This window comes from Pogoniulus pusillus, chromosome 37, assembly GCF_015220805.1.
Source record: "Pogoniulus pusillus isolate bPogPus1 chromosome 37, bPogPus1.pri, whole genome shotgun sequence".
Classification (NCBI taxonomy): Eukaryota; Metazoa; Chordata; class Aves; order Piciformes; family Lybiidae; genus Pogoniulus; species Pogoniulus pusillus.
In genome coordinates this window covers 3,369,890-3,392,739 of record NC_087300.1, presented here as the reverse complement: position 1 = coordinate 3,392,739, position 22,850 = coordinate 3,369,890, and the positions used below count along the sequence as shown (strand labels likewise).

Below are 22,850 nucleotides of genomic sequence, written 5' to 3'. Positions count from 1 at the left end.
GCCACACGTTTCTTGAACACCTCCAGGGGTGGTGACTCCACCTCCTGTCATTTGGGAGTGAGCTGATTCTGCTCCAGAACTCAGCTGGCAATGCTGCAGTAGAGGCTGCTCTAAAGCTGAGGTGAGAGAGGTCCTACACTCCTGTCCAAACCTCAGACACACAGTGTAAGGAAACCTCCCCCTCTCTCCAGTCACAGAGTTTGTCCTGTCTCAAGTCTCTCTTTGTTCTGAGTGTGAGATTTTCCTCCCCAACCTGTGGCACAGACCTGGCTGATATCCAGAATGAAGCTGGAGGGCTTTGCAACTTTCCCACTTCAGCAGGAGGCAGCCAGAGCTGTATCCAGCTGCTGTTTAGTTCTTGGTTAGGTGTCCAGTCATGTTAAGCTTTGTGGCATGTGGATTTAAGTGTGTTATGAAATGCCCAAGGCAGGCCCTGTTTCTGCTGGCAAGGCAGCTCTGCTCTCAGCATATTGCAAAGTAAATATTTCATCCTTTCCCTGCTGCACAGGAGCCAGGAGTGAAGCTTGAGCTCCTGTTTACATGGCTCAGACTGGAGTGCACGAAGCAAGTAGTGGAAGTGGACACTGAGCAGGCTGATGCCTGGGTCCTGTTGTTGTTGTTGTTGAAGTGGCTGTGCCCCTGGATAAGGATCAGAGAATCACAGAATGGCTCAGGTTGGAAGGGACCTCAGGGATCATCTACTCCAAGTCATCTGCCACGGGCAGGGACACCTTGCTCTAGCCCAGGTTGCTTAAGTCTCATCCAACCTGGCCTTGGACAGCTGCAGGGAGGAGGCAGCCACAACCTCCCAGAGTCACAGGATCACAGCAACAGGCAGGTTGGCAAAGCCCCTCAGGAGCACCAAGTCCAACCTAGGACTCTACAAGATTCACCTTAAACCATATCCCTAAGCACCACAGCCAAACCAGCCTTAAACACACCTAGGGTGGGTGACTCCAGCACCTCCCTGGGCAGCTCATTCCTTGTACTGAAGAACTTCCTCAGCTGCAGTCTAACCCTGCTCTCCTTCAGCTTCAGACTATTCCTTGGCCTCTCTCTGGACACACTCATGAAAAGTCTCTCTGCAGCCTTCCTGGAGGATCCCTTCAGGTACTGGCAGGCAGCTCTAAGGTCCCCCTGGAGTCTTCTTCTCTCCAAGCTGTTGCTCCCAGCTCCCTCAGACTGTCCTCTCAGCAGAGCTACTCCAGCCCTTGCATCATCTTTGTTGCCTCCTCTGGACTCACTCCAGTGGCTCTGTGTCCTCCTCCTGAGGACACCACAACTGGAGGCAGGATTGGAGGTGAGGTCTCAGCAGAGCAGACAAAAGGGGCAGAGTCCTCTCTCTTGCCCTGCTGCCCACACTCCTCTTGATGCAGCCTACAACATGGGTTTTCTGCAGAGATATTTTCCTGCAAGCCCTCCACAAGTGTGAGCTGACTTGTGGGGGTTTCCCTCCCCCCTCCACCTTAGATTGTGGTCCCTTTGGAGAAAGGCACTGTCCACTGAACAGTGCCAAGCACGATAATGCTTTTGTCCTTGTCTGCAAACTTGAGTTCTACTGCAATAAAATTACCCTGATGCAATCATTAAAAAGATATACTCCCATAATAAACCACTTTCCAGAATTGCAAATAGCAGCTCCTCTTGGCAGAGTGCAAGCTGGAATCCTCTCTCTTCCCAGCCTGCTCCTCTCCCTCACAAAGCAGGACACTTGCCCATAAATGCATCTCTCCTGATGAGTTCCGTGGTGGTGTTACCCCTTCAGAGGGTCTGTGTCCAGGAATAAGTTATTAGAAGCTGGAATAGCTACAGGAATCTTTGCACTGCCAGGCTGAGCCTGCTGGTGGGTGCCCCACAGCTGAAAGGAGGTTGGAGCCAGGTGGGAGTTGGTTTTTGCCTTCCCAGCAGCAAGTGAAGAGTAAGAGGAAGCAGCCTCACCTTGCACCAAAGGAGGTTTAGGTTGGACATGAGGAGCAATTTCTTCCCCTAAAGGGTTGTCAAGGCTTGGCTCAGGCTGCCCTGAGGCAGTGGTGGAGTCCCTGTGCCTGGGAGGGGTTTCAAAGCAGTGGAGTCCCTGTGGTGCTGCTGTGGTTCAGCAGCCAGCTTGGTGGTGTGGGGTTAATGATTGGGCTCAATCATCTTAAAGGTCTTTTCCAGCCTAAAAGATCCTGAATCCCTGGCCTCTGGTCTGGGACTCTTGCACTGGTGTAGCTTTGGAGCAGAGAGTGGTGAACCAAGAGGGCTGCAGCCCTTCTGGAAGGGTTGCAACTAACTCTGCTGGTACCAGGGCTGGTGGATGACCTGGAGAAGGCACAGAGAAGGTGGTGCCTGGGCACAGCTTGTCCTGTCAGTGCTGCTGCTTTTTGTAGTCACCACCAGAGCTGAGGTAAAGGGCAAGGCAGGTGGGGGACAGATCCATGTGGGAAGCTGCTGCTCACAGGATGTGAGGGGTTGGAAGGGACTTCTCCAGAGAAGGAGATGCCACAACTTCTCTGGGCAGCCTGTGCCAGGGCTCTGGGACCCTTCCAGGCAAGAAGTTGCCCCTTGTGTTGAGCTGGAACCTCCTGTGCTGCAGCTCACATTCATTGCTCCTTGTCCTATCCCAGGGAGCAGTGAGCAGAGCCTGTCCCCCACTCCTGACCCCCAGCCCTCAGATAGTTATCAACATTGATTCAATCCCCTCTCAGTCTTCTCTTCTCCAGACTAAGCAGCCCCAGGGCCCTCAGCCTCTCCTCATCAGGCACTGCTCCAATCCCCTCATCATCCTCACAGCCCTCCCTTGGACTCTCTCCCGCAGATCCCTGTCCCTCTGAAACTGGGGAGCCCAAAACTGAACATAGTACTCAAGATGAGGTCTCCCCAGGGCAGAGCAGAGGGGCAGGAGAACCTCCCTGGCTCTGCTGGACACACTCTGCTCAATGCCCCCCAGGACCCCATTGGCCTCTTGGCCCCCAGGGCACATTGCTGTGCCATGGATGCTCTCCCCCAGCACTCCCAGCTCCCTCTCCTTGGGGCTGCTCTGCACCAGTCACCTCCCAGCCTGGACTGCTGCAGTTTATTATCCCTCCCCAGGTGCAGGACTCTGCACTTGGCCTTATTGGACCTCATTTGCTTCCTCTGTGCCCAGCTCTGCCCAGGGCTCTCTGCATGGCAGCACAGCCTGCAGCTGCCTCAGCCAAGCCTCCCAGTTTGGTGTCAGCAGCAAACCTGCTGAGCAGACTCTGCCTCTCTGTGCCCTCAGCAATGGCATTGATGAAGATGCTGAACAGGGCTGCACCCAGCACTGATCCCTGGGGCACTCCACTGGTTCCAGCTCTCCAGCTGGCCCTGGCACCATTCATCCCCACTCTTTGAGCAAGGTGTGTGGAGGTGCCTGGTGTCCAGATCCTGGCTCAGAATGCTGCAGCAGATCTGGAAGTGTTGTCCTCTGTCAAATCTGAATTCCCCTGCAGCTGTACAGCCCGGACACAGGCACTGTCCTTTCCCACCTTGCTGCTTATTCATGCTCCCGGGCCAAGGGGATAACAAAGCCTTCCTTTTGCAAGCCTTCAGAGGAGAAAGCAGAGTGTTTCCTGTCCTGTTCCTTAGATCTTCAATAAGGTTTTGTCAGTCAGGCTTGAGCTGAGCTAACTCAAACCTGAAAACAAATTACAGAGGATGCAGAAATTCTCTTGGGCTTCCCAGACCACTTTCCTGTGCCTGCTGACATTTTCCAGCAGTGGCCAATCCAGATGAAGCTCCCTACTATTCCCCTTGATGAACTATCTCCTGCCTCCTGCTTTGTCAGCCTTTGGAAAACTCATTTTTTCTCTTTGCAATAAGCAATTTTCTTTCAGCTGTATCCAGAGCACATCTTGGTCCACATCATGAACATGCAAATGTCTCTTTGCAGATTGATTTGCTGTGTCCTCAAACTGTGACCTGCTTTTCTCTGATGATTTGGTTTTCTTCAGCTGGCTGTGAGGCTACCAAAGTTCTTTTCTGGCTAATCAGTGGTTGTGGAAGGAGGACACGAGGGGTTTGTATTGATCTGAAAGCTCCTTGCCTTCTGTGTGCCCTTGGAAGCCTTGGCCATGTGGTGTCTCTGACCTTGAGTTTGCTTTCTGGCCTTGGTGCAGCATCAGGAGGTTTTGTGCCATCAGGAGATGGAGAGAAAGAGTCTCTTTAATTTCCCAGTTTCTTTCCAATTGTTCTGATGGCATTTATTCAGGATTGAAGTTGAAAGTGTGCAGTAGAGAGAGGTTCAGTATCCCCCTGCCCCCCTCTCCCCCCTCTGTTGCCTCTTGAGTGCCCATCTGGTTGATAAAAGAACGTGGAATGTTAAGTGATGGAAGGGAAGGATGACTTAGATTGGAAGGGACCTTTAGAGGTCATCTGCTCCAACCTCCCTGCCTTGGGCAGGGACACCTCTCAACTAGACTTGGCTGCTCAGGGCTTCATTCAGCCTGGCCTTCAACGGCCCCGGGGAGGGGACATCCACAGCCTCCCTGGGCAGCCTATTCCAGGCTCTCACCACCCTCAAACTGCAGAACTTCTTCCTCAGCTCCACTCTAACCCTGCTCTGCCTCAGCTTCAAACCATTCCTCCTTGGTCTGTGGCAGACACCCTCAGCCTCAAACCATTCCTCCTTGGTCTGTGGCAGACACCCTCAGCTTCAAACCATTCCTCCTTGGTCTGTGGCAGACACCCTCAGCTTCAAACCATTCCTCCTTGGTCTGTGGCAGACACCCTCAGCCTCAAACCATTCCTCCTTGGTCTGTGGCAGACACCCTCAGCCTCAAACCATTCCTCCTTGGTCTGTGGCAGACACCCTCAGCTTCAAACCATTCCTCCTTGGTCTGTGGCAGACACCCTCAGCTTCAAACCATTCCTCCTTGGTCTGTGGCAGACACCCTCATGAAAAGTCTCTCTGCAGCCTTTCTGCAGGATCCCTTCAGGTAGTGGCAGGCAGCTCCAAGGTGCCCATGGCATCTTCTCTTCTCCAGGCTGCACATAGAATCAGGCAGGTTGGAGGAGAGCTCCAAGCTCAGCCAGGCCAACCTGGTGCCCAGCCCTGCCCAAGCAACCAGACCATGGCACTAAGTGCCCCAGCCAGGCTTGGCTTCAACACCCCCAGCTCCCTCAGCCTGTCCTCACAGCAGAGGCCCTTGGCTCCTCTTTGTGGTCTGCTCTGGGCTTTCTCCAGCAGCTCTGTGTCCTCTTTATGCTGGGGCCACCAGACCTGGAGGCAGCGTTTGAGGTGGGCTCTCAGCTGCACATCAGAGAGCTGAGCCTTGTGGATCTCTGGCACTTTCCAGATTCTTCAACCCAGCTGGGGCTGATTTCAGCTCTCAGTGCTAACTGTGACGTTCCCAGTCCTGAGCAGCTTCCTGGCACCAAGCTCAGCCATCCTTTCAGTGAACTCCACAACGAAATGGAGCTGAAGTGGAAGAGAGAGGGAGGGAGGGAGGGAGGGAGGGGAATTTCACTCCTGTATGTATTATGTATGGACAAAATGCCCTGAGAGAGGCAGATGCCAGGTGCTATAGAAATGCAAAGCACTTCAGCCTGCCCTTGTTAAGGAGTTCTGTGCCTAGCTCTGATTCAATCCCTGATGGGCTTCTGGAGGCTGTCCTGACTCTCACTGACATAATAAACATGATGCAACAAGAGAAAAAGTGATTCCCTAGGGTAGTAAATAGGATTGACCACTTTAGATTCATAAAGCTGTGGACTTTTGGCTTGCAGAGAGAAGTTCTGCTGAGCATTTATTATTATCTTTTAACTCCTTCTTCTTTTTTTTGGGGGGGGGGGGCACAAAAGTAGGTCAATCTCATTATAATTGACTATAATGAGCACTGCTCTGCAGTGCTTTACCTGGAAGCTGCTTGGCACTCAGAAGTGCAAATGCCATTGCTGCCTTTGAAAGAAACAACAACTGGGGAGGGAGGGGAAGAGGGGGGGAAAAGGCATTAAAAAAAAGGCATTGAGAAATCAAAGAAGTAATTTCTAATCTAATTCATTTCAACTTGAAAGCCTGAGTTTATCTACAGAGGCAGGGGGAAACAATCCAGCAGCAGTGAGAAAAAGGAGGAGGAAATGCAGGCAGCAGCCAGCAGCAGCTCTGGCCAAAGGATAAAGGTGGAATTTTGCTCTTGGGCTGGCTACACTTCCCTTGCAGGCTGTCTTGAATTAAGCTTTGGTGTGCAGGAGGTTTCACAGAATGGGTTTAGGTTGGAAGGGACCTCAAGGATCAGGCAGGTCCAAGCCCCCCGACATAGGCAGGGACACCTCCCACTAGAACAGGTTGCTTAAGGTCTCATCCGACCTGGTCATGAACACCTCCAGGGTGGTTTGTGGTGCTTAGGGCTGTGCTTTGTGGTGCTTAGGGCTGTGGTTTGTGGTGCTTAGGGCTATGGTTTGTGGTGCTTAGGGCTATGGTTTGTGGTGCTTGGGGCTGTGCTTTGTGGTGCTTAGGGCTATGGTTTGTGGTGCTTAGGGCTGTGCTTTGTGGTGCTTAGGGCTATGGTTTGTGGTGCTTAGGGCTGTGCTTTGTGGTGCTTAGGGCTGTGCTTTGTGGTGCTTAGGGCTATGGTTTGTGGTGCTTAGGGGTATGGTTTGTGGTGCTTAGGGCTGTGGTTTGTGGTGCTTAGGGCTGTGCTTTGTGGTGCTTAGGGCTATGGTTTGTGGTGCTTAGGGCTGTGCTTTGTGGTGCTTAGGGCTGTGGTTTGTGGTGCTTAGGGCTGTGGTTTGTGGTGCTTAGGGCTGTGCTTTGTGGTGCTTAGGGCTATGGTTTGTGGTGCTTAGGGCTATGGTTTGTGGTGCTTAGGGCTGTGGTTTGTGGTGCTTAGGGCTGTGGTTTGTGGTGCTTAGGGGTATGGTTTGTGGTGCTTAGGGCTGTGCTTTGTGGTGCTTAGGGCTGTGCTTTGTGGTGCTTAGGGCTGTGGTTTGTGGTGCTTAGGGGTATGGTTTGTGGTGCTTAGGGCTGTGGTTTGTGGTGCTTAGGGCTGTGCTTTGTGGTGCTTAGGGCTGTGGTTTGTGGTGCTTAGGGCTGTGGTTTGTGGTGCTTAGGGCTATGGTTTGTGGTGCTTAGGGCTGTGGTTTGTGGTGCTTAGGGCTATGGTTTGTGGTGCTTAGGGCTGTGCTTTGTGGTGCTTAGGGCTGTGGTTTGTGGTGCTTAGGGCTGTGCTTTGTGGTGCTTAGGGCTATGGTTTGTGGTGCTTAGGGCTGTGCTTTCTGGTGCTTGGGGCTGTGGTTTGTGGTGCTTAGGGCTATGGTTTGTGGTGCTTAGGGCTATGGTTTGTGGTGCTTAGGGCTATGGTTTGTGGTGCTTAGGGCTATGGTTTGTGGTGCTTAGGGCTGTGGTTTGTGGTGCTTAGGGCTATGGTTTGTGGTGCTTAGGGCTGTGCTTTGTGGTGCTTAGGGCTGTGGTTTGTGGTGCTTAGGGCTGTGGTTTGTGGTGCTTAGGGCTGTGCTTTGTGGTGCTTAGGGCTATGGTTTGTGGTGCTTAGGGCTGTGCTTTGTGGTGCTTAGGGCTGTGGTTTGTGGTGCTTAGGGCTGTGGTTTGTGGTGCTTAGGGGTATGGTTTGTGGTGCTTAGGGCTGTGGTTTGTGGTGCTTAGGGCTGTGCTTTGTGGTGCTTAGGGGTATGGTTTGTGGTGCTTAGGGCTATGGCTTGTGGTGCTTAGGGCTGTGGTTTGTGGTGCTTAGGGCTGTGGTTTGTGGTGCTTAGGGCTGTGGTTTGTGGTGCTTAGGGCTGTGGTTTGTGGTGCTTAGGGCTGTGGTTTGTGGTGCTTAGGGGTATGGTTTGTGGTGCTTAGGGCTGTGCTTTGTGGTGCTTAGGGCTGTGCTTTGTGGTGCTTAGGGCTGTGGTTTGTGGTGCTTAGGGCTGTGGTTTGTGGTGCTTAGGGCTGTGGTTTGTGGTGCTTAGGGGTATGGTTTGTGGTGCTTAGGGCTATGGCTTGTGGTGCTTAGGGCTGTGGTTTGTGGTGCTTAGGGCTGTGCTTTGTGGTGCTTAGGGCTATGGTTTGTGGTGCTTAGGGGTATAGTTTGTGGTGCTTAGGGCTGTGCTTTGTGGTGCTTAGGGCTGTGCTTTGTGGTGCTTAGGGCTGTGGTTTGTGGTGCTTAGGGCTATGGTTTGTGGTGCTTAGGGCTGTGCTTTGTGGTGCTTAGGGCTATGGTTTGTGGTGCTTAGGGCTGTGCTTTGTGGTGCTTAGGGCTGTGGTTTGTGGTGCTTAGGGCTGTGGTTTGTGGTGCTTAGGGCTGTGGTTTGTGGTGCTTAGGGCTGTGCTTTGTGGTGCTTAGGGGCTGTGCTTTGTGGTGCTTAGGGCTGTGGTTTGTGGTGCTTAGGGCTGTGGTTTGTGGTGCTTAGGGCTGTGGTTTGTGGTGCTTAGGGGTATGGTTTGTGGTGCTTAGGGCTATGGCTTGTGGTGCTTAGGGCTGTGGTTTGTGGTGCTTAGGGCTGTGCTTTGTGGTGCTTAGGGCTATGGTTTGTGGTGCTTAGGGGTATAGTTTGTGGTGCTTAGGGCTGTGCTTTGTGGTGCTTGGGGCTATGGTTTGTGGTGCTTAGGGCTGTGGTTTGTGGTGCTTAGGGCTGTGCTTTGTGGTGCTTAGGGCTGTGCTTTGTGGTGCTTGGGGCCGTGGTTTAAGGTGCTTAGGGCTATGGTTTGTGGTGCTTAGGGCTATGGTTTGTGGTGCTTAGGGCTGTGGTTTGTGGTGCTTAGGGCTATGGTTTGTGGTGCTTAGGGCTGTGCTTTGTGATGCCTGGGGCTATGGTTTAAGGTGACTCTTGTTGAGTAGGGTCCTAGGTTGGCCTTGGTGCTCCTGAGGGGCTCTGCCAGCCTGCCTGTTGCTGTGCTTGCTCCATGAAAAGCAGCAGGAGCTCCCCCAGTTTTGCTCGGAGTGACTTTTCCTTTGTGCCTCCAAAGCCATTCCGGTAAAGCAGCAGGAAAAGAGAGGGAAACATGAAGGAGAATTTGTCACTTGTGCTGTTCCCAAGCCGTATTTATGTAGCTGCTTCCCCAGAGAGGAGAAATCTCATCCATCCAGACATGGTACATGGTGGCAGTTGATCTTTATCTGTGGGATGGAGTCTGTGCAGGTACTGCTCCGGGGAAGGAAAGCAGATTTGAGGGAGATGTTAAATATTTAGCTGGTGGGTACAGGACTGGGCTTTTGTTCTCAGAAGATGTAGCTCTGCAGCAGCTTCTCAGGAATACTGATTGGAAGACATTTGCTATCTGCTGAGCCTGTGTGAGGAGGGGGGAACCTGGCAGAACTGGGTGAGAGGTGACAGCAGCCTGGCAAGGCTGGGTCTGGCCAACACTTCCATTCCTGTGTAGCCACACTGGCTCTAAGAGGGGTTGTAGAGTCACTGGTGATGGCAGCTGTGGGCTCTGGAGCTTTGTGTTGCTCTGCAGTCCAGCAGGACCAGGGCAGTCCTGCCCCTGTACTCAGCACTGGTTAGGACACACTTTGAATACTGTGTCCAGTTCTGGGCTGCTCAATTCAAGAGAGATGTTGAGGTGCTGGAAGGTGTCCAGAGAAGAGCAGCAAGGCTGGGGAGGGGCCTGGAGCAGAGCCCTGTGAGGAGAGGCTGAGGGAGCTGGGGGGGTGCAGCCTGCAGCAGAGGAGGCTCAGGGCAGAGCTCATTGCTGTCTGCAGCTACCTGCAGGGAGGCTGTAGCCAGGTGGGGTTGGGCTCTGCTGCCAGGCAGCCAGCAAGAGAACAAGGGAACACAGCCTGAAGCTGTGCCAGGGCAGGTCTAGGCTGGATGTGAGGAGGAAGTTGTTGTCAGAGAGAGTGATTGGCATTGGAATGGGCTGCCCAGGGAGGTGGTGGAGTCATCATCCCTGGAGGTGTTTAAGAGGAAGCTGCCTGAGGCACTTAGTGCCAGGGGTTAGATAATGAGAAGGGTTAGGTGCTAGGTTGGACTGGATGATCTCAGAGGTCTTTTCCAACCTGGTTAATTCTGGGATTCTGTGGTTGCCACCTTGGGACACTCAGAGCAGAGACCAAGGTGGAACAGGCCTTTTCCTTACAGCAGTGTGCATGGAAGGACCCAGTACAAAACCCACTGGGATGTGGTTTAATGCTGGTGTTAGGTTGGTGGTTGGACTTAATCTTTGAGGTCTTTTTGAGCCAAAACAATTCTGTGTTTCTATGATTCTCCCTGCTAGAAAATATTCTCATGCTAGTGAACAGTGATTGCCTGAAATAAACTGTGGATGTGGGGGAAAAAAACCAGATCTGCTGCCCTGGGAAGAGCATCCTCATCTTGCAGAGTCTCAGGGCCCTTTTCCCCCCCTTTAATTATTATTATTTAATGCCAAATAACCATTCAGGAATGGTCTCTTAGAGCCTTTGAACTGTGTCATGCTCTTTCTGGAGTCAGGATGACTCTGATTTCTAATTCTTCATCCTTTGCCATTCAATTTTCATGCAGCCCTGGCCAGCCAGCCAAGTCATTTGGTGACTCAGTCCCTCATTACGTAGGACATGCCTTAGTTTGTGGCCTTTCAAGGTGAGGGGTGGTCTGTCTCTCTTTGTCTGCACAGCTGAGCACTCCTCTTGTCTCTTCTTCAAGGGTGAAAAGGGGATGGTCAGCCTTGGCATTGGCATTCTGCTGCCTGCTGGCCTCTGAACCCTTCATGCTTGTGGCAGCCAGTGTGGCCAGGCACTCTGCAGAGCTGCTCAGCTCCTCCCTGCACAAGTGTGTGATGGAGAGAGTGGTGACTGTCATGGGCTGGGAAGGGATGCCTGAGTAAGCAGCTGTCTCCCTGTTAGGCAGCAGCTGCTGCAATCCAGCTGTTGTTAGCCCATTATTTTCCAGCTAGAGGGAGCAGTGCTCAGCAGATGGGTGTCTGGGGGCCAAGTTCCTGCAGGGAGGACAAAAATGCATCTTTAGGTTGTTACATTTATCTGGTCCCTGGGATCACAAACTGAAGAAGAAGCTGCAGTGGGAGGGACCCTGTCTGATTTGTTCTGATGCTGCCCCAGAACATAAGCCAGCAGTGTGCCCAGGCAGCCAAGAAGGCCAGTGGCAGCCTGGCTGGGATTAAAACTGCTGTGGCCAGCAGGAGCAGGGAGGGGATTGTGCCCTTGGATTTGGCTCTGGTGAGGCCACAGCTCAACACAAGAGAGATGTGGAGATGCTGGAGCAGGTCCAGAGGAGGGCAACAAAGCTGGGGAAGGGCCTGGAGAGTAAACGTGATGAGGAGCAACTAAGGGAGCTGGGGATGGGTAGTGTGAGGAAGAGGAGACTGAGAGCAGAGCTCACTGCTGTCTACAGCTACCTGGAGGGACCTTGTGGAGAGGCTGCTGCTGGGCTCTGCTCACAGGGAACTGGAGCCAGAACAAAGGGGAATGGCCTCAAGCTGATGCTGGGGAGGTTTAGATTGGACAGCAGGAAAACGTTTTTTTCCTGGAGAGAGTGGTCAGGGACTGGAATGAGCTGCCCAGGGAGGTGCTGGAGTCACCCAGGTTGGATGTGTTTGAAGCTGGTTTGGATGTGGTGCTTGGGGCTATGGTTTAAGGTGAATCTTGTAGAGGAGAGTTCTAGGTTGGCCTTGGTGCTCCTGAGGGGCTTTGCCAGCCTGCATGGTGCTTTGCTTCTGTGCTGAGGGCAGTCTTGATCTCAGACCTCCAGGCCTGAGGTGTAGATGGAATCAGCTTCGTGCCTGTGCATGTTCAACCTGTGCTATTGACTGTCCCCTCTGACCTCTACCTTCTGTCTTTTCTCTCACCAGCCCAGAACTGCAGCCACATTTTGCAGGGCCCCAACGGGACAATACAGAGTCCAGGCTTTCCCTATGGCTATCCCAATTATGCCAACTGCACGTGGACCATCACAGCTGAGGAGCAGCACAGGATCCAGCTTGTTTTCCAGGCCTTTGCTTTGGAGGAGGATTTTGATGTGTTATCTATCTACGATGGACTGCCTCAGCAGGGGAACCTGAGAACAAGGTACACTGTTCAGAACACTGATGCTCAGAAACATGCTCCCATTCCTGCCACTGGGCTTAGATCTAGCTTGGAGGTTTTTAATGCTGCAATAAACTGAGAGTGCTTCTTCATGAGCAGGGTTTGGGGTTTTTTGTTGGTTTGGTTTTTCTTTCTCCCAGACTTGGTTTGATTTCTTCTCTCTGATAAGGTTTGAAATGTTTCTCTGAGTGCCTGACAGTAGTGATTTATCAGGAGTTGCTCCAGACATCCAGAGAAGTTAATTAGAAAATGGAGCAAGAGGGAAGCAGAGCTGATGTGCAGAGGAGCTTCCCTCGACCCCAAAGAGGCTCTCTGAGTGGGAGGATGGATGATGGGTTTCAGTTTGTAGCTGCAATTGGGTAATTCCCTACCTTGCAGTCTGTTCAGCAGCTGGCCAGAGGTGATACTCTCTCCTGTGACTAAAAGGTTGGGTGTTTTGGGGTAAGGAGTGAGGGACAATGACATGAGAAGGTTGGGTCAAACCAAGACTTCTTTTCCTCTGTAGCTCCACCAAGTAATAGAGTTTAGAGTGAAGATTCCTGCTCTAGGGTAGGATGTCCCTGCCCATGGCAGGGGGGTTGGAACTGGATGATCCTTGAGGTCCCTTCCAACCCTGACTGATTCTATGACTCTATGACTCCTCATGGATTCTGATCTCTGAAACTCTCAGCTGCCATCCTCGTGTTAATGAAGAAGATAAGTGAAGAGCTGGGGGGAACAGAGCCCAAACTGTTACTGTGGCAGCAAATGGTCCATGGCATGGACCACTGGACCTCATTGCTGTCCACTGCTATCTGAAAGGGACCTTGTGGAGAGGCTGCTGCTGGGCTCTGCTCATAGGGAACTGGAGCCAGAACAAGGGGGAATGGCCTCAAGCTGAGGCTGGGGAGGTTTAGATTGGACAGCAGGAAAACGTTTTTCAGGGAGAGAGTGGTCAGGGGCTGGAATGAGCTGCCCAGGGAGGTGATGGAGTCACCCAGCCTGGATGTGTTTAAGGGTGATTTGGATGTGGTTTTAAGGTGGATCTTGTCAAGTAGGGTTCTAGGTTGGCCTTGGTGCTCCTGAGGGGCTTTGCCAACCTGCCTGTTGCTGTGATTCTGTGTTGGGGGTAGTCTTGATCTCAGACCTCTGGGCCTGAGGCGTAGATAGAATCAGCTTTGTGTCTCTGATGTGGCTGCTCTGGTTTGATGTGGGGTCTGAGTGCAGCTGAAGCCTGACAGTGCTGTAATCCAACAGGAATAAACCAGTGGCAGTGCCCACTGTTAGAATGACCCCTGGCAGAAGTGCTGTAGTCATGCCCAGCTTTGGGAATCAGTTTTTACTCCAAACCACTTCAGTTTCAAACAGGTCCTTTGACCTCAGTGTCTCACCTGACTCTGAGTTAAAGAACCACTGGTGAGCAGCAGCTCTTTATGGAGCTGATTTCAGTTATGCAAATAAATCAGATCTTCATCTTGGAACTGTGCTTGAGAATCATCTTGATTAAATGATGAAGTCCCCTAATGAAAAGGTAGCAGAATGCTTTGCTTGGAGTATTATGTAAAGGATGCCTACATCTGGTACAAAATTCAGCTCAGGAGGCTTTGCATGGGGAGCAGTCAGGGCTGCTCTTGCCCCAAGAAGTCCCCTGGCACACTGCTGTGTGCAGCAGCAGTGCCAGCTGTTTCCTTCTGCCCTCCAGATGTCAGTGGGAGGTTCTGCTGAAGAAGCAAAATGAGTGAATGAAGTTAAGGCAGCATTAGGGTTGTGGTGGAGTCAATTAGTGAGAAACTGGAGATGAGTTGCAGGCAAACACTGCTCTGAGTTACTCCTGAGTATGGTGTGGTGCTGATGGAGTGGGTCCTGAGGAGGGTCACCAAAATGACCAGAGGGCTGGAGCACCTCTGCTGCCAGGACAGGCTGAAACAGCTGGGGGTGGTCAGCCTGGAGAAGAGAAGGATACAGGAAGACCTTGGAGCAGCCTTCCAGTACCTGAAGGGGGCTACAAGAAGGCTGCAGAGGGACTTCTCCCAGGCAAGCAGCAACAGAACAAGGGGACACAGCCTCAAGTTGTGCCAGGGGAGGTTGAGGCTGGATGTGAGGAGGAAGTTGTTGGCAGAGAGAGTGATTGGCACTGGAATGGGCTGCCCAGGGAGGTGGTGGAGTGGCTGTGGCTGGAGGTGTTGAAGCCAAGCCTGGCTGGGGCACTTAGTGCCATGGTCTGGTTGGTTGGGCAGGGCTGGGTGCTAGGTTGGGCTGGAGGAGCTTGGAGCTCTCTTCCAACCTGCTTGATTCTGTGATTCTATGACTGTTTGCAAAGGCCTGCAGTGATAGGATGAGGGGCAGCAGCTTGAAATGAGAGATTAGATTTGAATTGGATGTGAGGAACAAGTTGTGCAGTGTGAAGGTGCTGGAACACTGAAAGAGGTTGCCCAGCGAGGCTGTTGAGACTCTATCCCTGGAGGCATTCAAGGTGAGGCTCTACAAGGCTCTGAGCAACCTGCTCTAGTGGAGGATGTCCCTGCTGACTGCAGGGGAGTTGGACTGGATGAGCTTTGGAGCTCCTTGCAACACAAACCATTCTGTATGGCTCTACAAGAGGAACAACAGAAAGGGCATCTTGTTACAGCTGACCAGGACAACAGAACTTTGAGATACAGCTCGGGTACAGTCCTGATCATTTATATCCCTGCACTGGAGGAATATGAGGAGACAAATGAGGTCCTCCCCTTGCAGCACTGGTGAACTTTCATGCACAGCTTAGGGAGATAAGTGGAAGCTGTGGGATGAAAGCAGGAGCAGAGAGCAGTGTGAGAGCATAACACCTCTAATGAGGAGATGAGGTGTCCAGGAAATGGGATCCGGTTAGCACAATGGAGCAAAGTGAAATGGATGAGGGCACTGAGGAGGCTTTCTAGAGGTCTGAAAGCACTTACAAGAGAGTTACAAAAGGAAATGAGACCTGGACTCTTGCATGATGGATGTCTGTATTCTTCCCCTGGATGTTTCTAGATTAGTGACTCCAACACCTGGGAGTTGCTCCTCTGGTGTCTGGCTGCATCCTGCAGCCGGTTTGGGGGCTTTTTGCCCATCCATCTCCCCTCATTAAACACTGAAGCTGTTGCCCAACATATTTTTTTCTTCTTCCTTTTATTATTTTTTCTTTCCACTCCCCCTTGTGGCTATCAATTTTGGTGGTTTTTTTTTTCCCCCCTCAAACTGCTTTCCAAACATACTCAATTCATCATCCAAGTGCAGCACTGGAAGATGGATGATCTCACTTGTGCTACCAGGAGTTGGGCCAAAATAAGCTGTGAGCAAGTGTAAGAAGAGTGAGGAGGGGGAAAGAAAAGGTTTCCTTCCTTAGAGAAGGTGGGAATGGTTTTGCTGAGTGTGTTCAAGGCTGACCAATAAAAGGGTTAGCAGGGAGGAACCACATCTCTTTGCTTCTCCTGTTCTTGAGCTCTTGTGGTTGGGCATCACTGATGTGTTTAGTAGGTCTTACCTGCTTCTGTCATAGAATCAGAGAGTGGCCTAAATATGAAGGCACCTCAGAGATCACTGAGTTACAAACCCCCTGCCATGGGCAGGGACCCTTCCCACCAGCCCAGGTTGCTCAAGGCCTCATCCAGCCTGGCCTTGATCACCTTCAGGGAGGTTGTGGGGCACAGAAGCACCCAATGTGCTGTGGAGATGCTGGAGAATGTCCAGAGCAGGGCCAGGAGGATGCTGAGAGGCTGCAGCAGCTCTGCTGTGAGCACAGCCTGAAAGAGTTGGGGCTGTGCAGGCTGGAGCAGAGGAGGCTCCCAGGGGACCTTCTTGTGGCCTGCCAGCATCTGAAGGGGACTACAAAAAAGCTGGGGAGGGACTTTTGAGGCTGTGAGGGAGTGTCAGGAGTGGGGGGAATGGAGCAAAGGTGGAGGTGGGGAGAGTGAGGCTGGAGGGGAGGAGGAAGTTGTTGAGCAGGAGAGTGGTGAGAGGCTGGAATGGGTTGCCCAGGGAGGTGGTTGAGGCCCCATGGCTGGAGGTGTTTGAGGCCAGGCTGGCTGAGGCTGTGTGCAGCCTGCTCTAGGGTAGGGTGTCCCTGGGCATGGCAGGGGGGTTGGAACTGGCTGCTCCTTGTGGTCCCTTCCAACCCTGACTGGTTCCATGCAAGAGCTTCCTTGGCCTGATGTGTGCCTGGGAAGGGGTTAAGAGCTGTGCTGGCAAACACCCTGTTGTCTTGCCATGTAATGCGGTGTGAAAGTTCCCTAATAGAATAAGAGCAGCCCTAATCCAATGAGACATTTGCTAATAAACTGCTTTACTGTATATTAGGGAATTTGCCTTCTGCATTTGTGATGAGCATGTGAATATTAAATGCATTTCAGGGTCTTAATTTAGACATCCAGGGCTGTTGTCATTTTTCAGTGCCATGACTTTGCTTTGTTAGCTAAAATCAGAGCCTGCTTCCCAGCCCTTGTTCCTTCAGCTTGCCTCCCATCATTTGCTTTTCTTTCCCAACGCCCTACCCTGGCTTTCAGCAGGGACCACTGCAACAGGATCATCTTTGAGACCCGAGAGCAGTAATGGCTGCAGATTGGTCTCTCCTTTGACCTGAGCAGGAGAGTTTTGTGTTTTCAGGAGTTCAGCTGAGGTTTGTAACTTCTCTTCGGTGCCTCTGTGTGACTTTGCTTTTCCTAAAGCAGTGTTTGTGCTCGTTACACCAGAACAAAGCCTGCCAAATGCTCATCCTTCAAGTTCCTAACTACTCTGAACTGCCAGTGGGATCAGAGGGCTGCATGTGGAGACCTGAACTGAAAACTGCAGCTCCTCAAGAAGAGTTTTGGGTGGTTTTTTTTTTGCCAATCCCCATTGTGCTTTGCTGATTGTGTCATTGTTAAGAGGATGCTCCAATCAGGTTACTTTCCTGATTGGTTTCCCACCGTGCTGGGCTTAAAAGCTCAGCAGAGACCTGACTAAAATTTGAATATTGGGAGTTATTTCTGGCTCTGAGATTGCTGTGGGGTTTGGGAGAGGCTCTGCACCTTTTTGTCAGACTCTTGTTAGGTGACATAAGCAGGCAGTGGTTAACGAGAAAGCCAGGAGACATCTGCAAGCTTTTTCATCTGCTGCTGCTAATTTGCAGGTTGCTTTTCATGTGAGAATCTTAAACTAGCTGCTGGTTTCCCCTGTTTGAAGTTTCAGGCTTGCAGTCAGACCTAGGCAAGTGATACTAACGATCTGTCTGGGAAGCCAGGCAGCTCAGGTCCTTCACTGTGTCCCACTGGAGTTACACTGCAAGTAGGACTGGTCCATTTAGAACACCCAATCCAGCTTTCTTCTTCTTTCCAAAGGTGCTTAAAACTACTTTGCAAAGCTCCAGGGACTGGATGTGTGCAGCCTTTTCTTTCCAGGGGAGGCTGCTGAGGTGTCTGTGTGATGAGCAGTTTGAGTTTAGAACCCAGGGGCTTCCCTTTGCCTGTTGTGTAGGTAGGTAGCTGGGTTGGCTCCTGCCCTACCTCTCCTGCTCCCAGGAGATGCTTCAGTGATTCTGGATTTATCTGCCTAAGAGATGCAGGCTCACAGAAGTCATTGGGCTGGAAGGGACCTTCAAAGGTCAGCTGGTCCAACTGCCCTGCAGTGAGCAGAGGCATCCCCAGCTAGATCAGGTTGCTCAGAGCCCCAACAAGCCTGACTTGGAAAGTCTCTGGGGATGGAGCCTCCACCATGCTTGATGTGTTCCAGTACTCCACCACCCTCCCAGTAAAGAACTTCTCCCTAATGTCCAATTGAAATCTACCCTTCTCTGGCTTAAAAGGGCTTAAAAGGGACCTGGGGCTGCTTAGTTTGGGGAAGAGAAGACTGAGAGGGGATCTAATCAATATTGATAACTATCTGAGGGCTGGGGGTCAGGAGTGGGGGGACAGGCTCTGCTCACTGCTCTCTGGGATATGAGAAGGAGCAATGGATGGCAGCAATGGATGGCAGGGGGTTCCAGCTCAACACAAGGGGGAACTTCTTGCCTGGAAGGGTCCCAGAGCCCTGGCACAGGCTGCCCAGAGAGGTTGTGGAGTCTCCTTCTCTGGAGCCTTTGCAGGCCTGCCTGGATGTGCTCCTGTGTGCCCTGAGCTGGGGACTCTGATTTCTGGGAGGGCTGTTGTGAGAAGTCATTCAAGCTCCTTGAGTCCAAGCATTAGTCTCACACTGACGAGTCCCTGACTAACCCAAACCCCTCAGCACAACATCTCAGCACTGTGGATCACTATGGTTGCAAAGGACCACCAGGAGCATCCAGCCCAACCTTCATCCCAGCATCCTTCATCACCAGACCATAGCCTCAAGCACCACATCCACTCTCCTTTTAAACCCCTCCAGGGATGGGGACTCCACCACCCCCCTGGGCAGCCTGTGCCAGTGCCTGAGCACCTGCTTGTATATTGTGCTCAGCTGTGAATATAAAGCTTCATTGCTTAACTCCCAGCTTGGCTGAGTCGAGTCTGGGTGATTTCATTGTGTGGAGGGGCAGGTAACTCCCAAACCATCACAGTCAGCTTAGTGAAAACCTCTGCAAATGCTGGCTGCAGTAGGTGGATGCTTACAGCAGAGCAGAACTCCATCGTGCCCTCAGCTCCCTGGCACTGTGAGGGACTTAGCTTCTAGCTCACATCTCCACATTATGCAGAGAGTCATCTGCTGGAGTTGCTGTTGCTTATTAGAGATGCTCATCCTTCTTCCCTGACAAATGACCCCAGAGTGAGGAGGAGGAGGGCTCCCATCAAGATGCTGGCAGTGCAGTTAAAAAAACCCCATCCAATGATCTCTGTGGCCAGATTTAATTGACTGAAAGATTAAGTATTTTGTTTGAACTTAAAATTGTGTGATAGAGGTGATAAGAGTTGAATTATCTGCTGGGGTGACCTATTTAGAGATACAGCAGAATTACCTGGGCCCTGCCTGCTTCTCCTTGATAACCTTTTAATTACTCTTTGAAACAAAACTGGACTGGATGACTTGGACTTAATTAGCAATCAAGAGAATGCAGCTTTTGATCCTCCAAACAATGGAAGGGAGGAGGAGGAGACAAAAGGAACAATGAAGGAGAGAATCCAACCCCACCACCACCACCAGCAGCATGTGCCATATGGTTTTGCTTGCAAATGTGGGTGAAAATAACATCTGGGGTTCTGCCTTCACAGGTACTGAGGGTGCTGGGGTTCAGACTCACAGATTGCATCAGGGAGGAAGGGACACTCTAAGGGCATCTTCTACAAACCCCTCTGCAGGCAGCAGGGACACCTCCATCTACAGCAGGCTGCCCACGGCCATATCAAGGCTGACCTTGAATGTCTCCAGGGATGGGGCCTCAAACACAGGCTCACAGGATGTCAGGGGTTGGAAGGGACCCAAAGGGATCACAGCTCACAGGATGTCAGGGGTTGGAAGAGACCCAAAGGGATCACAGCTCACAGGATGTCAGGGGTTGGAAGGGACCCAAAGGATTCACAGCTCACAGGATGTCAGGGGTTGGAAGGGACCCAAAGGGATCACAGCTCACAGGATGTCAGGGGTTGGAAGGGACCCAAAGGGATCACAGCTCACAGGATGTCAGGGGTTGGAAGGGACCCAAAGGGATCACAGCTCACAGGATGTCAGGGGTTGGAAGGGACCCAAAGGGATCACAGCTCACAGGATGTCAGGGGTTGGAAGAGACCCAAAGGGATCACAGCTCACAGGATGTCAGGGGTTGGAAGGGACCCAAAGGGATCACAGCTCACAGGATGTCAGGGGTTGGAAGAGACCCAAAGGGATCACAGCTCACAGGATGTCAGGGGTTGGAAGGGACCCAAAGGGATCACAGCTCATAGGATGTCAGGGGTTGGAAGGGACCCAAAGGATTCACAGCTCACAGGATGTCAGGGGTTGGAAGGGACCCAAAGGGATCACAGCTCACAGGATGTCAGGGGTTGGAAGGGACCCAAAGGGATCATCCAGTCCAACCCCCCTGCCAGAGCAGGACCACACAATTTAACACAGATCACACAGGAACACATCCAGACAGGCCTTGAATGTCTCCACAGAAGGAGACTCCACAGCCTCTCTGGGCAGCCTGTTCCAGTGCTCTGGGACCCTTCCAGTCAAGAAGTTCCCCTTGTGCTGAGCTGGAACCTCAATCAGATCATTTCAACTCCACTATCACCTAGAAAGGTTGGAGCAGATGATCCTTGGGGTCCCTTCCAGCCTGGCATTCTGGGATCCTGTGATTAGAGCACATCACTGCTGGAGGCTGGAGTGCTTCTAGAGCTTGATAAGGGATGGTGAAGCTCTTCAGGGTTAGAATGGCAGACCTTAGTTCAGGTTTGGGGTGGTTGCAGGCTACAGGGGATGGAACTTCCTGTGCTGCAGCTTATAGGGCATCCCTGGGCAGCCTATTCCAGTGTCTCACCACCCTCATTGTGCAGAACTTCCCCTTGATGTCCACCTTAAATCTGCCCTGCTTCAGTTTCCAACCATTACCTCTCACCCTGTCACCACAGGTCCTTCTAAACAGCCCCTCCTCAGCCTTCCTGTACCCCCTTCAGATACTGAACTGCTGCTCTGAGTTCTCCCTGCATCCTTCTTTTCTCCAGGCTGAACACCTCCAGCTCCTTCAGCCTGTTAAAGAAATTCCTGGAGGAGGAGGAGGAGGAGGAGGAAGAGGAGGAGGAGGAGGATTTGCTATCTGATGATACACAGAACTTAGATTATTTGTGTTGAGTCACCTTTGCTCCTGTGGCATATTCCTGTAGAGCTACCTCACATCTCTAAGGTGACTGAAGTTCTCTTTACTGAGGATAAAGCCAAATAAAACAGAGGTCCAGCTAAATCCTTTTGTCATCTGTAGTGAACTTCTGAATCCTACCTCCCTTTTCCCCTTAGCAGAGCTTTGTTTTTTTCTCACTTCACCTTAACTCCCTGGGAAAAAAAGAACACAACAATGACCATAAAAAAAAACCCACCCAAACTACCTCACTTTATGTTCTCTGCTTTGTAGAATAAAACAGGGGGGTCATATATATATATATTTAATTCTCTTTCTTTCTCCAGAGAAGATCTTGCTTTGAGCTGCCCCAGCAGCATTAGAGCCTTTCACCAGTGGCCCTGATGTTTTGTTGGGAGGAAATGCTGAATATTTAAACCTGGGTCTCTGTGAGCTCATTGATGGAACTGGGTCTGAAAGTCCAGGAGAGCTAATGGAGTTAATGTGACTGCACTGAGGGCTGCTGGCTTTGGAGAGGCTGCATTCAATGGTTCCATATTTATTAGGAGAGTGAGCATCAGGGTGAGTGATAAAAGCTGCTGATTAAATCAAGGTAGGAGCTTTTTCCCTGCTGGAATGCTGAAGGCAGCAGGCTTAGGAGGAGACCTGACTCTGATCTTTCAGCAGCTTGTTAAGCAGAGGGAGAAGGAAAGCAGTGGAGTGGCTTTGGTCTAGGTTTCGGGGGGAAAAGTTTGTACTCTGACGACATTGAGTTGCTGGAGTGTGTCCAGAGGAGGGCAGGGAAGCTGCTGAGGGGTCTGGAGTAGAATCCTGTGAGGAGTGGTTGAAAGCTGAAGAAGAGAAACCTGAAGGGAGGAAGTTCTTTACAGAACACTGGAATGGGCTGCCCAGGGAGGTGGTGGAGTCCCCATCCCTGGAGGTGTTGCAGCCAAGCCTGGCTGGGGCACTTAGTGCCATGGTGTGGTTGGTTGGGCAGGGCTGGGTGCTAGGTTGGGCTGGCTGAGCTTGGAGCTCTCTTCCTACCTGCTTGACTCTGTGATTCTATGATTCATTGCTCTTTGCAACTCTCTGGAAGAAGGCTGGAGCCAGGAGGGGGTTGGTCTCTTCTCCCAGGTGACAGTGACAGAATGAGAGGAAAAGTCCTCAAGTTGCAGCAGGGGAGGTTTAGGTTGGAGATTGGGAAAAAGTTTCTTTGCTGCAGGATTGGAAGAGGCTGCCTGGGGAGGTGGTGGAGACTCTCAAGCCCTGTCTGGATGTGTTCCTGTGCGACCTGTGCTGCGTTCTCTGGTCCTGCTCTGGCAGTGGGGTTGGCCTGGAAGATCTCCAGAGGTCCCTTCCTGTGATCCTGTGGTGGAGTCACCATCCTTTGAGGTGGTAAAACATATGCAGACATGGCACTCTGGGACATGGTTTGGTGGCCATGGTGGTGTTGGGCTGGTGGCTGGACTGGATGATCTTAGAGGTCTTCTCCAGCCTTCTTGATTCTCTGATTCTGTGTTCCTAGTCTGTTGGACTACAGAATTTCCTGCAGGTCCTTGCTGCTTCTAGGGCAGGAGGTTGTCAATTGTTGGGCCTTAAGGTGTTGCTGTTAATGAAATCCATGTTTTGAGGTCTCCAAAGTGGCTTTGTTTCCTCTCTAAGCTGCTGCTGAAGCCTGTTTACAAGCAAAACCCTACCAGCAAAGCCTGGCAATGGCTGGCTTTGAATTGAGCTATGCTGAGTGTATTAAGTGGGGAAAGATTTTCTCTAATTGGACAACACCTAATAGATTTTAATTAAGACTCTGCCCTGGAACAGTCTGCTTTTGATAGATCTGAGAGCACTGCATGCCATCAGTGCTTGAGGTGGCTTTGAAATGGGTGAAGGAATGGGTGGAAATTCGAGGGGAGGATCATGGTGCCCTTAATCTGCTGTGCCCAAGCTGATGCAGTGCATGGAGTTCCTCCTGTTCCTTTGATGTTACTGCAATGGAGGGAAGAAAGGGGAAATGCTCATGAAGTGCCCTTGATGATGAAGGCTGCTGAGGGACTGTTTCCAGAGGCCTGCAGTGATAGGATGAGAGGCAGTGGTTTGCAAGCAGAAAGGAGCAGATTTAGATTGAGACCCCACCTGGAGTCCTGCATCCAGTGCTGGAGCCCCTGGGACAAGAGGGCTGTGGAGATGCTGGAGAG

At 51.7% G+C, this 22,850-nt stretch overlaps 1 protein-coding gene across 1 annotated transcript in view; it reads left to right on the top strand.

Annotated features, from left to right (window-relative positions):
- Positions 1-22,850, top strand: part of CSMD2 (CUB and Sushi multiple domains 2) — a 439,963-nt gene that overhangs the window by 32,358 nt on the left and 384,755 nt on the right. The window contains exon 3 of the mRNA XM_064172682.1: positions 11,726-11,942. Coding sequence (XP_064028752.1) covers positions 11,726-11,942 — 217 coding nt within the window. The remainder of the gene's footprint in view (positions 1-11,725; positions 11,943-22,850) is intronic.